This window comes from Myotis davidii, unplaced genomic scaffold (genome assembly GCF_000327345.1).
Source record: "Myotis davidii unplaced genomic scaffold, ASM32734v1 scaffold450, whole genome shotgun sequence".
NCBI classification, from domain to species: Eukaryota; Metazoa; Chordata; class Mammalia; order Chiroptera; family Vespertilionidae; genus Myotis; species Myotis davidii.
In genome coordinates this window covers 897,502-913,972 of record NW_006282385.1, presented here as the reverse complement: position 1 = coordinate 913,972, position 16,471 = coordinate 897,502, and the positions used below count along the sequence as shown (strand labels likewise).

Sequence of the window (16,471 nt, the reverse complement as noted above, 5' to 3'; positions counted from 1 at the left end):
AAAAAGAAACAGAGGAACATAGGATAAAATAGCATTAAATACTTTCCTATCAGTAATCAGTTTAAATGTAAATGGTTTAAATGCTCCAATAAAAAACACAAGGTAGCTGAATGGATAAGAAAACAAGACCTATATATATGCTTTCTACAAGAGACCCACCTCAGAATGAAAAATACAGACAGACTAAAGGAAAGGGATGGGCAAAGATATTTCATGAAAATGGAAAGGGGAAAAAAAGCTTTAAAACAAAGGCGATAGTAGAAGACAAAGAAGGACACTACATAATGATACTAAAGGGAGCAATGCTACAGGAGGGTATAACTGTAAAGAAAACAGCAGCCTTAAATGACACACTAGATCAGCTAGATTTAATCTTTAGATATCCGAAAGCAACAAAATACATATTATTTTCATGTGCACATGAAACATTTTCTAGGATAGGCTATATTAGGGCACAAAACAAGTCTCAATAAATTAAAGAAGATTTAAATCATATCAGACATCTCCAAACACAATGGTATGATGCTAGAAGTCAATCACAAGAAAAACAACTGAAAAACACACAAAGATCTGGAAGCTAAATAGCATGTTAGTAAACAGTGAGATCAAGGAGGAAATCAAAAGATACCTTGAAACAGATGAAAATGACAGCACGACGATCCAAATTATACGGGACACAGCAAAAGCAGTCCTAAGGGAAATTCCTAGCATTAGAGGCCTATGTCAAAAAACAAGAAAAATCTGCTGAAACCAGTTTGGCTCTGGATAGAGCATCGGCCTGCGAACTGAAAGGTCCCGGGTTCGATTCCGGTCAAGGGCATGTACCTGGGTTGCGGGCACATCCCCAGGAGATGTGCAGAAGGCAGCTGGTCGTTGTTTCTCTCTCATCGATGTTTCTAACTCTCTATCCCTCTCCCTTCCTCTCTGTAAAAAATCAATAAAATATATTTAAAAAAAAAACAAGAAAAATCTCAAATAATTAACATTACACTTAAAGGAGCTGCAAAAAGAACAACAAACAAAATCTAAAGCAAGTAGAAGAAAAGACATAATAAAAATCAGCAGAAATAAACAAAATAGTCTAAAAAAACTACCAAAAAAAAATCAATGAAACCTAGAGTTGACTTTTTTTTGAAGAGATAAACAAGATTGACAAACCGTTAACCAGACTCATCATGAAAAAGTGAGAAAGGACCCAAATAAATAAAATCAGAAAGAGTTGAAGGAACAACTGATACCACAGAAATACAAAGGATTGTAAGAAAATATAATGAGTAACTGTATCCGAACAAACTGGACCAATCTCGACAAAATGAATAAATTCTTAGAAACATACAATCTTCCAAAACTAAATCAGGAAGAATCAGAAAATCTGAATAGACAGTTTAAAATTAATGAAGTAAAAGCAGTAATGTAAAAACTACCAACAAACCAAAATCCTGTACCAGATTGCTTCACAGGTAAATTTTACCAAACCTTCAAAGATGAACTAACACCTATCCTTCTCAGACTATTCCAAATAATTTCAGAGGAGGGAAGACTCCCAAGCTATTTATGAGGTCAGCATTATCCTGATTCTAAAGCCATATAAAGACATCACACGAAAGAATATTATAGGCCAATATCTCTGATGAACATAGATGTTAAAATCCTCAACAAAGCATTAGCAAACCAGATCCAGCAATACATTAAAAAAGATCATGCACCATGATCAATTGGAATTTATTCTGGGGATGCAAGTTTGGTACACTATCCATAAATCGTAAATGTGATGTACCACACAAACAAAATGAAGGATAAAAATTACATGATCATGTCAATAGGTACAGAAAAAGAATTTGATAAAATCCATCACCCATCTATATATATAAAAGCCCAGTGACCATTCTGGCGGAATGACCAGAACAACCAGAACAACTGGTGGCTATGACGTGCACTGTGGCAGCCAACCAGCCTGATTGGCCCCTCACACACCCCTGGCCTGCCTGGCCTAATCGGCCCCCAACACCCCGATCAGGGGTGGGGCCAGCTGGCCAACTGCCTGTGCCTCCTCCCCCTGATCACCCTCCTCCCCCCATCAGCTCCCAACACCCCTAAATCACTGCCTGGCTCCCTGGTGCATGTACATTTAGTGAAAACACAAGAAAATAATTATCAGTCCCTCCTGTCCCCGACCAGAGTCTCCAGAGGGCTCTGCTAATACTGTAGCCAAGGTATAGAATTCTCCCTCCACAGGCTGCAGCCCTTTGCTGAGGAATGTAGAGAGGCTGGGTGGGGATTTTGTGAAATTGCAGTGCCTCGCAGATCAGATGAGCTTTCAATCTCTTTAAAAGGGGCGGCAAAGAGGACCCACAGGCTGCCAGGAGCAACAACAAAGGGTAGGCACATTCAAAAACAAAAACTTTTAAAGAAACAGACATGAAGATCATATTGGGAATCTGAGGGCAGAGCCCCGGGAAGAACGCAAAAATCATTAAAGGGCCATCATTTATCTTGATATATGTTTGCAAACAACACATAAACAACTTCATCTCATGGCACATGAAATGCAAAACAGTTCTGTTGTGGGTTTTCTTTTGGCCATCCTTAAAATATAATTAGATCCAGCTGGGAGAAAGCTAAACCTTCCAGAATCCCAACTGACCCTGCAAGCTAAACCTTCCAGAATCCCAAAGCTGACCCTGCTTGATGGGCCCCCATCAGGGCAGGCCGGCTGGACCACACCCATGCACGAATTTGTGCACCGAGCTTCTAGTTTATGATAAAACCTCTCAGCAAAGTGGAAATAGAAGTAACATATCTGAATGTAATAAAGGCCATATATGGCAAACCCACAGCCAACATCATAGTCAATGGGAAAAAACTACAAGTGTTTTATGTTTGCAAACAACACATAAACAACTTCATCTCATGGCACATGAAATGCAAAACAGTTCTGTTGTGGGTTTTCTTTTGGCCATCCTTAAAATATAATTAGATCCAGCTGGGAGAAAGCTAAACCTTCCAGAATCCCAAAGCTGACCCTGCTTGATGGGCCCCCATCAGGGCAGGCCGGCTGGACCACACCCATGCACGAATTTGTGCACCGAGCTTCTAGTTTATGATAAAACCTCTCAGCAAAGTGGAAATAGAAGTAACATATCTGAATGTAATAAAGGCCATATATGGCAAACCCACAGCCAACATCATAGTCAATGGGAAAAAACTACAAGTGTTTTCCTTAAGATTAGGAATAAGACAGGGATGTCCACTTTCACCACTCTTATTCAACATGTTACTGGAAGTCATAGCCAGAGCAATCGGACAAAAAAAAGATATGAAGGGTATTCAAATTTGAAAGGAAAAAGTAAAACTCCTTTGTAGATGACATGATACTGTGTATAGAGCACCCTAAAGATTCTACCAAAAAACTACTAGAACTCATAAATGAATTTAGTAAAGTAGCAGGATATAACATAATTATCCAGAAATCAGTTGCATTTTTATACACCAATAGTGAACTATGAGAAAGGGAAACAAAGAAAACAATCCCATTTACAATTGCATAAAAATTATAAGACACTAGAGAAAGAAACTGAAGAAGATAAAAATAAGTGGAAGTATACCTGGTATACCATGTTCATGGATAAGAAGAATTACTTTATTAAAATGTCCAAACTACCCAAAGTAATCTATAGAATCAAAGCAATTCCTATCAAGAATCATACACAAAGGTAATTTATTAATTCTTCTTAAATAAATTAAAGGTTTAATGTGATTCCAATAAAATTTTTCTAAAATAGTTCTAAAAAAAAAAAGAATCATACACTATCTGATCCTTTGTGACTGGCTTTATTTATTTAGCATAACGCTTTCAAGGTTCATGTTTTAGCATGCGTCAGTACTTTATTTAGTTTTATTGCCTAATAATATTCCATAGTATGGATGATACCACATTTTTTTATTCATTCATTAATTGATGGATGTTTGAATTGTTTCCATTTTTTGTCTATTATGAATAATGCTGTTGTGAACATTTGTGTAGACATGTTTTCACTTTTCTTGGATATATAGGAGTGAAATTGCTGGATCACATGGTAACTCTATATAAATGTTTCAGGAACTGTTTTCCAAAGTGACTGGACCATTTTGCACTTCCGTTAGCAGTGTATGAGGGTTCCAGTTTCTCCACATCCTTGACAATCCTTATTATTAACTGTTTTATTATCGTCATACTGGTGGGTGTCAGTGGTACCGCATTATGGTTTTGATTTGCATTTCTGTGCTTAATGATTGTTCTTAATTTTCATGTGTTTATTGGCCATTTCTATTTTATCTTTGGAGAAATGATTCATATATGTTGCCCTGTTTGTCTTTTTTATCCTAATGCATTATTTCAAAATAATTTTAATAGGACAGATGGTTAATGATCATTACTCTAGGCATATAGTAGTTGCAAAATAAATACTTATTGACTTAAGGCATAAGTACATTTGGTACATTTTTTAGGGCTCTTTGCAGTGTCTGGTGGATTGTTGATCTCTCTTTCTCCTCTCTCTTTTCTTAGGAGCCCATTTTGCAGCTCTCCAGTTTTTGTAGAATGCTGTAAACAGTTGTCACAGTTTTTCAAGAAACAAAAAGAGTTGCAACTTCCTCCTCCTAATAGAACTTTTACAGTTGCATTCAATGCCTAACGATGCAGAAGCAGAAAGGGCAAATGATTCTGGAAATCATGAGCACAAATCTGAGAGAAAGTCCCCTGAAGAGAACCTACGAGATGCTGTACAATCCTTCTGCACACGTGCCTCGGGAGCACCCTTGGCTGCCAAAGGAGATGGCCATTATCCGTGGAGCTGTCCAGTGACCCATACTCGGGAGAAAATTTATGCCATCTGTTCAGACTACGCCTTTCTCAACCAGGCAACCTCAATCTATAAAACTCCAAATCCATCCCGCACTTCTTGCCTCTCTGATAGTACCTCTTTATCTGCTGGAAATAATTCATCAAGATACATTGGCATCCCAACTAGTACATCAGAAATCATTTACAATGATGAAAATAGCTTGGAAAACTTATCCAATAGCCTGGGCAAGCTACCTCTCGCATGGGAAATTGATAAATCTGAATTTGATGGGGTGACCACAAATTTGAAACACAAATCAGGTAAGGAAGGAGACATGAAGTTCACATGTGAAAATAATAAGAAGACACTGTCTTGTTTAAACTTGCCATTAAACATGGTTTTCATTTTTAAAAAAAATACTGAATAGGGAACATTGCTATCATCTTATCTATCATTGTAGTTAAAAGATAATTTTGGCCATAGGACTTTTGGTTAATTAAAATGTTGCCATTGGAAACTTCAAACATTACCCTTGCATTTTTAGAGCTCTGAAAAATCTAGGATGCTCTAGAATACAGGTATTATAGATAAGTACACGGTGACCCAGAAGTAGTTAATAAGGTGGTTAAAATAACAGACAACTATTTTGTAGTTTTGCAGGGAAACGAATTCATCTTTCCCAACTAAATATCTAGTTTTATTTTCTGTCATATAACATTGAGACTTTTTTGTTACCATTTGTTGAGTACCCCACAAGGTCTCCAGGTACCCTTTAGTAGGTTTTGCACTGTCCAGTTTGGCTGCTCTTCACTTAGGGCAGTGGTCGGCAAACTCATTAGTCAACAGAGCCAAATATCAACAGTACAACGATTGAAATTTCTTTTGAGAGCCAAATTTTTTAAACTTAAACTATATAGGTAGGTACATTGTTATTAACTTAATTAGGGTACTCCTAAGCTGGCCTTTGCTAAAAACGTCCTCAATCTGATAGAGGTACGTTCGCTGAGGTCGATCCCTTCCAACTCTCCCATCCACACTCGTCTTGTATACTTGTTTCGTCTGTCTCCTTTCGTTCATCCTCTCTATAAGTCCAAACCATCTCAACATACCTTTCTCAATCCTTGACACTACATTTTTTTTCACTCCACAGCGTTCCCTAAAATTAACTTAATAAACTTTATTTAAAGGTTTAAGTCAACTTCGCACTGTACGTGCGCGCCCGCATGTGGTTTTTTGTGGAAGAGCCACACTCAAGGGGCCAAAGAGCCACTTGTGGCTTGTGAGCCATGGTTTGATGACCACTGACCTAGGGAGTTCACCTAGGGTGTAGTGCACAACCTTCACAATTGCATTGTGGTGGACCTCTGGCAGATACTAATGCTTTCACCTCTTTCTTTTTGAACTCACAGTAACACAGGAATTTTATGAGGATATTGCGCTTGTTATTATGACATTTTAGAAAAATTAGAGAAATTTCCTGTATACTAGTAGTTTCTAAGTTCCAGCTGGTTTTGAGTTCCAATTGTGATTTCATTGTACAGCATCTTAAATGAATAAAATGGACCCTTTTCCGTGTTTGTTTTCCAGGCATATGTTTATATAATGTACATATCATAACAGATGAATAACTATAAAAATAAAATACTAGCTTTTATTTAATTTTTATAACAGATTTATTTCATTTAACATATAATATGTGTGACATTATTAAAGTATTTCAGCATAGCTATCTGAAATGTTAATGGCATTTTAGTGAAATGAGGCTCAGATGTTATTAATATTTTAATTGATGTAATTTTTTACTGAATAATACATTAGCATGGCTCAGAAATGAAAAGCATAAAAATTAAACACTTAAGGTCTAACTCATTTTTGTCTTACTTTTGTCTAGCTCCCAATTCCCCTCCCCTCATAGGTAATCACTATTATTTATCTTATGTGTCCTTTGGAGAGAGAGAGACACACGCATACACACACACACACACACACACACACACACACACACTCACACAGAAAAGAGACTGTTTTCCACTCTAGTTCCTGGCGCTAAAGTTGCATTTTAATAACACACATGGGTGCATCATTTTTAATCCATTTCGTGGGCTCTGTAGGCCTGGAGATATTTTTAAATATCACATCATTGCATTAGTGGATCTAATGTTTTTACTTTTTAACAGAATTACATTAATGTGGTTTTATTGTTTTATAGAAAGGATTCATTTTCTGGAAAGTGCTCTAGTTAAATATTTTATAGTTGGTAATTTGATTTTCTAAATTAAAAGATTTTGTGATTGATTCATGTACTAGCTAAGTGACCAGCTTAGGAATTGGAATATACTAGTATAAATCTGATAGGAAATAACATTCATGGTTGTTTAAATCTGTTTTTATTTTCTCTCTGTAAGGTAGGAGAGAATTTATGAGGATACATTTATTTATTCAATATGTTTACAAATATCATTTTTAGAACTAGTGGCAGCTACTTTTTAATTTTGTTCAACAATTAGTACCATTGTCTTGGCAGTTTACTTCATATTAAGCATTTTGCTTATTTTATACTCTTATATTCTAGGCAATGTAAAGAAACAAATTTCCAAGAAAAAAACTTCAGATAAAAAAGGAAGACATCAAAGGGAGTGGCCTCAGCATTCTCCTCTTGAAGATATTAAGCAGCGGAAAGTATTAGACCTCAGACGGTGGTAAGCTCTAAAAATTGATTTTTTTTCTTCCTTAACCACAGAACCAGTGTTATACCTATTAAAGTTAACTATATTTCCTTAGTATCTAATTCCTAGGCTAAATTTAGATTTCTCAGATTGTTCTGAAAATGTCTTCACACCTGGTTGTTCAATGTGGGACCCAAATATGAACCATACTTTGTGTTAACTTGTGGTAGCTCATATGTCTCTCTTAAACCAGAATAGTCTCTACCTCATTTTAATTCTAGGAGATTGACTTATTGAAGAGACTTGGCCAGATATCTTGTAGAATGTGCTACCTTCTGGATTTGTCTGATTTTTTTTCAGATTAATTTTTCTAAATTATTTATATATCCTCAATATTTCCTGAAAATTAGATGTTAGATATAAAGACTTAATGAGGTCCTGGTTGAACATTTTACACAAGAATACTGCCTAAATGATCCTGTGTCCTTCGTATTATATTACATTAGGAGGTTCATAGAACTTGGTGATCCAATATTAGAGATTCTAAGAGTGATTACGGGATTTAGGAGGTGACAACCTTAGCCTTCATTGTCAAGTTATTTTCCCCCTTCCGCAGCCATGAAGTAATCAGTGGGGTGACAATGGCATTAGGCTAAGAGCCTGTTCTTATCAACTTTTCATCAATGATCTTAGCCAAATCTATTGATGATCCTTGCCGGAATCCTTGTTGTGAAATGATGATATCTCAAAATTCTATCTTTTTTTTCTGCCTTTATTAGCTGGCATTCTTCTAATAAGAAGAGCTTTCCTTTATCAACTAGGGGTATCTGGTCACATTCAAATAAAGTTCCTATTCTCAAGAAAAAAAGGTTTAATTCATGATAGCTATAAAATTGCTGATCTCTGATTTGAGGTTTTTAAAATTCTATTGTTTGAGGTTTTAGAAATATTAAATACTAGAGGCCCCGTGCACAAAAATTTGTGCACTCGGGGGTCTCTCAGCCCGGCCTGTGCCCTCTCGCAGTCTGGGACCCCTTGGGGGATGACCACCTACCGGCTTAGGCCTGCTCCCCGGGGGGGATTGGGCCTAAGCTGGCAGTCAGACATCCCTCTGGCAGCCCGGATGGCCTTGGGGGATGTCCACTTGCCAGTGTGAAGCAGGCCTAAGCTGCAGTCGGACATCCTTAGTGCTGCTGAGGAGGTGGGAGAGGCTCCCATCACCACTGCTGTACTGGCAGCCATCAGCCTGGCTTGTGGCTGAGCAGAGCTCCCCTTGTGGGAGTGCACTGACCACCCAGGGGTAGCTCCTGCATTCTGCGTCTGCCCCCTGTGTCAGAGTGACCAGTCACTCCTGGTCGTTTTGCTGTTAGGGTCAATTTGCATATTACCCTTTTATTATATAGGATAGAGGTCTGGTGCATGGGTGGAAGCCAGCCGGTTTGCCCTGAAGGGTGTCCTGGATCAGGGTGGGGGTCCCGCTTGGGTGCCTGGCCAGCCTGGGTGAGGGACTGATGGCTGTTTGCAGGCTGGCCAAGCCCCCCCCAGCGGGAACCCTCACCCCATGAGGGTGTGGCCAGCCTAGGTGAGGGGCTGATGGCTGTTTACAGGCTGACCCTGGCCCCCAGCCACCCAAGATCCCAGTGGAGGCTGGCTGGAAGCAGGTATCTGGGATTCATTTACCTTCCATAGTTGAAACTTTGTTGCCTTGAGTGAAGGCTACAGCTGGCTAGGGCAGGCAGGAAGTTTGGCTTCCTCCATCGCTGGGGCAACCAAGCCTCCTGCTTGCTCCAGCTCTGTGGCTGCCAGCTGTCATCTTGGTTGGGTTAATTTGCATATAGTTGCTCTGATTGGCTGTTGGGTGTGGCTTGGGGCACAGCGAAGGTACGGTCAATTTGCATGTTTCTCTTTTATTAGATTAGATTTTCACTTATTTAATAAATATTGGATATGGCTGAGACTACAAAGATACATAAAACATAGTCTTTGTTCTTTTAAGGTTTGAAATCTAGTTGAGAAGAGAGGACTAAGCAGGAAATGTAAAAGATTTCAAGCAGTTTGTCAGATGATGGGTATGAATAAAGAAAACATATGAGAGGAAGAAATGAACATCAGAAGGCTTCCCTGAAGAGTTGGGTCTAAAGAGAGGAAATCTGAGGGGATGGAGGGTTTTAGGTCTTAGAATGGATGGTAAGAAAATGTCTGGCATGTTGGTAATGAAGGGCAAACCAGCTTGTCTGGAGTGAGACTCAGAGAAGCTAAGAAAATTGCCCAACCTTGGCCAGTTTTGCTTAGTGGTTAGAGCGCCAGCCTGTGGACTGAAGGTTGCTGTTTCAATTCTGGTCAAGGGCAGGTTCTTGATTTGTGGGCTCCATCCCCAGTTGTGTGTGTGTGTGTGTGTGTGTGTGTGTGTGTGTGTGGCAACCAATTGGTATGTCTCTCTCACATCAATGTTTCTCTCTCTCTGTCTTTCCCCCTCTCTTCCATTCTAAAAATCAATGGGAGAAAACATATCCTCGGGTGAGGATTTACAAACAAAAAAATTGCCCAACATCACATGGTGAGTAAGTAGATCATATATTGGAACTGAAAAAAGCCAGACTCCAAATTCTGTTTTATTTATTTTTTGTTATTTCTCACCTGAGGATATTTTTTCCGTTGCATTGAATTTTTTAGAGAGAATAGAAGGGAGGAGAGAGAGAGAGAGAGTGAGAAAGAGAGAAAGAGAGAGAGACAGACATTGATGTGAGAGAGACACATCGATTGGTTGCCACCCACACACGCCCGGACTGGGGTCAGGGATTGAACCTGCAACCCAGGTATATACCCTTGACTGGAATTGAACCCTTGACCCTTCCGTGCCCAGGTAACACTCTAACCACTGAGAAACACCAGCCAGGACAACTCTGTGATTTTTTTAGAAAATATTTTACTGATTTTTTACAGAGAAGAAGGGAGAGGGAATAGAGAGTTAGAAACATCGGTGAGCGAGAAACATTGATCAGCTGCCTCCTGCACACCCCCTACTGGGGATGTGCCTGCAACCAAGGTACATGCCCTTGACTGGAATCGAACCTGGGACTCTTGAGTCCGCAGGCCGGCACTCTGTCCACTGAGTCAAACCAGTTAGGGCAACTCTGATATTTTATAACACCTTTTATGATCTATTTCTTGGATATTGGGCTAAGGATTTAGATTTTTTTTTCCTGGGGCATAAATAAGCCATTGGTGATTTCTTAATATAAGGATATTTACAAAGATAAATTGGTAGTAATTAGTATGAAAAGAAACACTAGCATAAAAAACATTAATGTTAGTTTCTTTGGAGCAAATCTTTACCCATTTTTGCTTCTAATTCCTTAGACTTAAGATTTGTTTTAACAACAAATGTGAATAATTATATGAATATGAATAATTTAATAGTATGGCATGTGAGGCCATAAAGACTTGGATGGGATAGGACAGATGGGAGAAATAACCTGAAGGGAGAAATTACCAGGATAACAACCTTATTTCCCACTAAGAATATCACACAGGTTTAGGGTTGTAATGGAAAGATTTACCTTAGAAGATAGAAGTAAAAGTGTTAAGCTGATCATGATCGAGACCAGTAAACAAGTTTGAATTGATGAAGAAATACAAAACATTCTTAAGGATGCCTAGGGTTGATCCTAAGGCTTTGTGAAGAATTGTTTAAAATAGAAGGGAGAGATTTAAATATGATAGAATACGTGTTTTGTTTTTTTACTTCACTACTCTCCTCAAACCCATGAAATCAATAACAACAAGATGGAAAACTGTCTGTGTTGAAACAAGGAAATATCAAAGTCTCCAAACCATACTTGTCCAGTTCTGTGTATTAACTGCTGGCATAAAACAATGCAGATTTCCCTAAAGTTCATGCGATGGTCCTGAAACCATCCAGTGACCCTTGGTTGGATCTAGGTGTCTGAGAAGTCGCATCAGCGCTGAAGCACTGGAGTTCTTCGTGGAAATCTAGGTCAAGGCAGCAGCATTGCAGGGAGAGTTGCAGAAGGAGACATCATGCTGATCGCCACTTGATTATCTTACTCGCCAACTTCCAGATGAAGATACTGCCTCTGGATAACTGCTGGGGAGGTGGTGATTGCAAGAGTTGAACACAGGCCACCTATTTCCTGATTTCAAAACATATAACAAACATATAATAATTAAAGCAGTATGGTACTGGAGTAAAGACAGACATACAGACCAATAGAATAGACTAGAGATTCCAGAAATAAACCTTCATGTAAATGAATAAAAAATCTTTGGCAAGGGTGCCATGACAATGGAATAGAGAAAGGATAGTCTCTTCAGAAAATGGTGCTGGGAAAAGTGGATATCCGCGTAAAAAAGAATGAAGTTGGACCCTTATTTCACAGAATATACACAAATTAACCCCAAATGGATTAAAGACATAAATGTAAGACCTAAAACGATAAAACTCATAGAAGAAAACAGAGGGGACAAGTTTTATGACCTTGGATTTAGAAGTGATTTGTGGGATATGACACTAAAACCACAGGTAACAAAAGCAAAAATAGACAAAAGGGGATTACATCAAACTTAAAAGCTTATCTGTGTTAAAGAAAATAATCAACAAAGTGAAAGGCAACATACAGGGTGGGAGAAAATATTTGTAGATCGGATATCTGATCTACAGCTCAACTAGGAATTTGCACTGAAATTTTTGTAGTTGGTGTCTACATTTATATACCATTACTTTTCCCCATTGGTTTAGATAGCATCTACTTTAGCTAGTAGTCATACTTAGCTATCGTTATTAAAATGAATGATTTATTGTTGTTATGCATTTATGATACGTTTAATAAATATAAAAATATTTTAAGTGAATATAGATTTTATATTGGTTTAAATGATCAAAATTTTCATTATGTTAAAACACTTTTAGTTGTCACGAGAGCTGCATATTTATATGCCCATTTTGTATTCATTCAAGTAAAGAAAAATCTTTTGTTTCCCAGGTACTGCATTAGCCGACCACAATATAAGACTTCTTGTGGTATCTCTTCATTAGTTTCTTGTTGGAATTTCTTATATAGCACAGTGGGAGCTGGAAAGTGAGTATGTTAATTTATTGGTATCTAAACTCCCATGCTATTTGGTGTTGCTTTTTTTATAATAGAAGGTTTTTAAGGATAGGTTTTTCATAAATTGAGAAAAAAACGACTGCATTTTGTTTTAAGTCTTTTAGCTAAGATATGTGTATGCATTATTTTTGATAAAATAAAAATTAAAAATATTATCAAAATTTTTTGCAGATCAGACAGACATATTAATTTTAACATTGAGACAGGTTATATTTGCATGTGGTTGGAATTGTAAAATGAAAGGCAGTGTTTCTTTTGTAGTCTCCCACCGATTACCCAAGAAGAAGCATTACATATTTTGGGCTTTCAACCCCCATTTGAAGATATTAGGTTTGGCCCTTTCACTGGAAACACAACACTTATGAGGTATGAAGCCCTTGCTTAGAGACATATTTTATTTCTAGTTCTATAAAATAATAATGCTGTAGATGCGTGTTGATAGTAAACCATGTGTGCAGCTGCCAGGCCCCAACCTGTAGTAGATATACCAAACTTGGGCTCTGCCTGAATATTTCTAGAATTGGAATAGTGCCATCTTTATTATGGAACTGTTTCTATGAGCAAATCTTCTTGTTATTTTCAGATGGTTTAGACAAATTAATGACCACTTCCATGTAAAAGGATGCTCATATGTTCTATATAAGCCTCATGGGAAGAATAAAACAGCTGGAGAAACTGGTAGGTAAACATATAGAAGATGCATGTGTATCCATACATGTTTTAAACTACCTCAAAGATTAGCTGTTTTGACTATGTAAACACGAAACACAGTCCGTTACTTTCATATCTTTTTATCTGAGGGAGAAATTGTAATAGTAACCTGTAGGGCACTTTTCAATATACAGTTTAATATTTTTCTTTAAAAATGTTTTATTAATTTTTAAGGAGAGAGGAAGGGAGAGGGAGAAAGAGAGAGAAACAGTGATGTGAGAGTGAGATATCAATTGGCCGCCTCCTGTACATTCCCTACCAGGGATTGAGCCCGCAACCAGGGCCTGTGCCCTGATCAGGAGTCCAACAGGCAATCTTTTGGTGCACGGGACAACATTCAACCAACTGGCCATACGGCCAGGGCTACAGTTTAATATTTTTAGCTCTTCTCATCTTTACATGTATAGCTTTTAGACTTGTAAAGTATGTCATAAATACTGCTTTAATACATTATATTGTTTGGGTCCATGGGGTGTGTGAGTGAATGTATGTGTGTGTGTATTTACACACACGTATGTGTTGGTAAAACTCAGAAAGCAGCATGGAATTTGCAGTTCCTTTTCCTAAAAAGGAATGCAAGGATTTTAGAGTATTTGATGTTAGACCTGCATAACAACAGGAAAATGGACTGTGAAAGTGAGAAAGTTCTATTATGGAATAGTGTTGTACACAACAGAGTAATGGAGTTGATTTTAAGGATTGTTTTAGCTCAGTGATGGCGAACCTTTTGAGCTCGGCGTGTCAGCATTTTGAAAAACCCTAACTTAACTCTGGTGCCGGGTCACATATAGAAATTTTTTGCAACCATAGTAAAACAAAGATTTATATTTTTGATATTTATTTTATATATTTAAATGCCATTTAACAAAGAAAAATCAACCAAAAAAATGAATTCGCATGTCACCTCTGACACGCGTGTCATAGGTTTGCCATCACTGTTTTAGGTGCTAATTAAATTTGCATTATTTTACCATCTCACACCTGTCAGAATGGCTATCATCAACAAATCAACAAATGACAAGTGCTGGTGAGGATGCAGAGAAAAATGAACCCTTGTGCACTGCTGGTGGGAATGCAGATTGGTGCAGCCACTGTGCAGAACAGTATAGACTATAGAGGGTCCTCAAAAAATTAAAAATGGAACTGCCTTATGACCCAGCGATTCCACTTCTGGGGATTTATCCAAAGAAACCCAAAACACTGACTTCACAAATAAAACATTAACAACAGTTCCCACCTCCTCTATGTAAACATCTATAATAATAAAAGCATAATATGCTAATTAGGCTGGATGTCCTTCCAGAGCTCCAGCGGTTCTCAACCTGTGGGTCGCGACCCCTTTGGTGGTTGAACAATCCTTTCACAGGGGTCGCCTAAGACCATCCTGCATATCAGATACTTACATTACGATTCATAACAGTAGCAACATTACAGTTATGAAGTAACAACGAAAATAATTTTATGGTTGGGCCACAACATGAGTAACTGTATTTAAAGGGTCAGAAGGTTGAGAACCACTGCCCTAGAACTTCTGATTGTATTCAGAGGAGGAGTGGTGCATGTGTCAAGCAAAAGTCTTTTCTGTTCTCTCATTATGGAAGAAAGAGTTGCAGAATTAGGCTTTTCTTATTTGTCTCTGGGATATGCATTAGCAAAAACCATTGTCAGTTGTTGCTGCTCATTTAAAAAGTACCTTGAAATGTATCTCCTCTTTTTGTTTCAGTTATTTTTTAAGGACCATTAGGCCTGGTTTCCACAATAGACTTTATGTTTTCTGGGGGACTATGTTTCTTTGATTTTATAACACCCCCATTCTTGCTGACATGTTCATTTCCTCAGCTCACTCATGGAATAAAAATAAAATCCAGGGATTTTGACAAAATTAACAGATCTTGTTGTTAATATGCATTGAAGTATGTTTTCCAGAGATGCAATTACTTACAATAACAGTTTGTGTTAGAAGTTGTCAACATTAGTTTCAAACTATTGGCTCCCTTCTTATTTTTTACTTATTATTACTATTATTATTATTATTATTCACTTATTATTATTCAGGCATCTTTAAACTGTTGGTTCACTTAGCTACCAACATTTGTGCCACAGAAGTCTAGATTCATTTTTAATCAGCTAGCTTAAAAATTATACTAATGTTTGTGCATTTTTATTCTTCCAGTAGGTATTGTAACTCATTGTTTTTGCTTCACAGAGAATAGCTACCTCTGCCCAACCCCCAAATAATTCATGCATATCCTCATAGGGCCACTGCTGCCAGCTTACTGCAGTGCATTAGCGCATCTCAGGTGGACTTCACATTAAGTTTTCATATTCCTCATCCACTGTTTTTCTCCAATTCATAAAAGACACAAGGCCAGATAAATCTTTTTAATGTGCAGTGCTAATAGATCTCTTTCTTTTTAAAGAGCTCTCCAGTGCTTGCTTAAAGCATAAATACTTTAGCATCATTCAAAGCCAATATAGATTGGCCTTCCACTGCTGTCCTACATTTCCCAGTTGTATTTAAAATATTTTCAAGGGAATAAGAGCCTTGCAGGATATTATGTTGGTGGATTATAAAATCTGGTTCTTGTCTTTCAAGGTGTAAAAATATATTCTAATAAGTTGTTCTAGAGTTCTTTATAGTCCTTCTCTAGATGATCAAGCTCTACAGAAGAAACTCATACTAAACTCAGTGAATATCAGAATGTTGGTGTATTAGAGTGATAAATGTAATATCAGAGATACCAGAATTCTCTTGTTGGCTGATTAGTACATATACTGCAGGCCATCTAACTCGAGTAGTGTTTTTCTCCTTTCTTTATACCATACAAATTAGGGCTGTGCATTTTTTTAAAATATATTTTTTATTGATTAAGATATTACATATGTGTCCTTGTCCCCACGTTACCCTCTACCCCCCCTCCTGCTCATGCCCTCCCCCTCTCCCCCATTGTCTGTGTCCATTGGTTCGGCCTATATGCTAGCATATAAATCCTTTGATTGATCTCTCCCTCTTACCCCCACCCTCCCCTGCCTTCCCTCTGAGGTTTGACAGTCTGATTGATGCTTCTCTGTCTCTGGATCTATTTTTGTTCATCAGTTTATGTTGTTCATTATATTCCACAAATGAGTGAGATCATGTGAG

At 37.8% G+C, this 16,471-nt stretch overlaps 1 protein-coding gene across 4 annotated transcripts in view; it reads left to right on the top strand.

The window, feature by feature from the left end:
* Nucleotides 1-16,471, top strand: part of BIVM (basic, immunoglobulin-like variable motif containing) — a 32,516-nt gene that overhangs the window by 7,281 nt on the left and 8,764 nt on the right. For all 4 annotated transcript variants that reach the window (XM_006752919.2, XM_015559223.1, XM_006752920.2 and 1 more), the window contains exons 2-6: nucleotides 4,547-5,143; nucleotides 7,396-7,522; nucleotides 12,493-12,588; nucleotides 12,880-12,984; nucleotides 13,202-13,296. In XM_006752919.2, coding sequence (XP_006752982.1) covers nucleotides 4,666-5,143; nucleotides 7,396-7,522; nucleotides 12,493-12,588; nucleotides 12,880-12,984; nucleotides 13,202-13,296 — 901 coding nt within the window. In that variant the 5' untranslated portion in view covers nucleotides 4,547-4,665. The remainder of the gene's footprint in view (nucleotides 1-4,546; nucleotides 5,144-7,395; nucleotides 7,523-12,492; nucleotides 12,589-12,879; nucleotides 12,985-13,201; nucleotides 13,297-16,471) is intronic.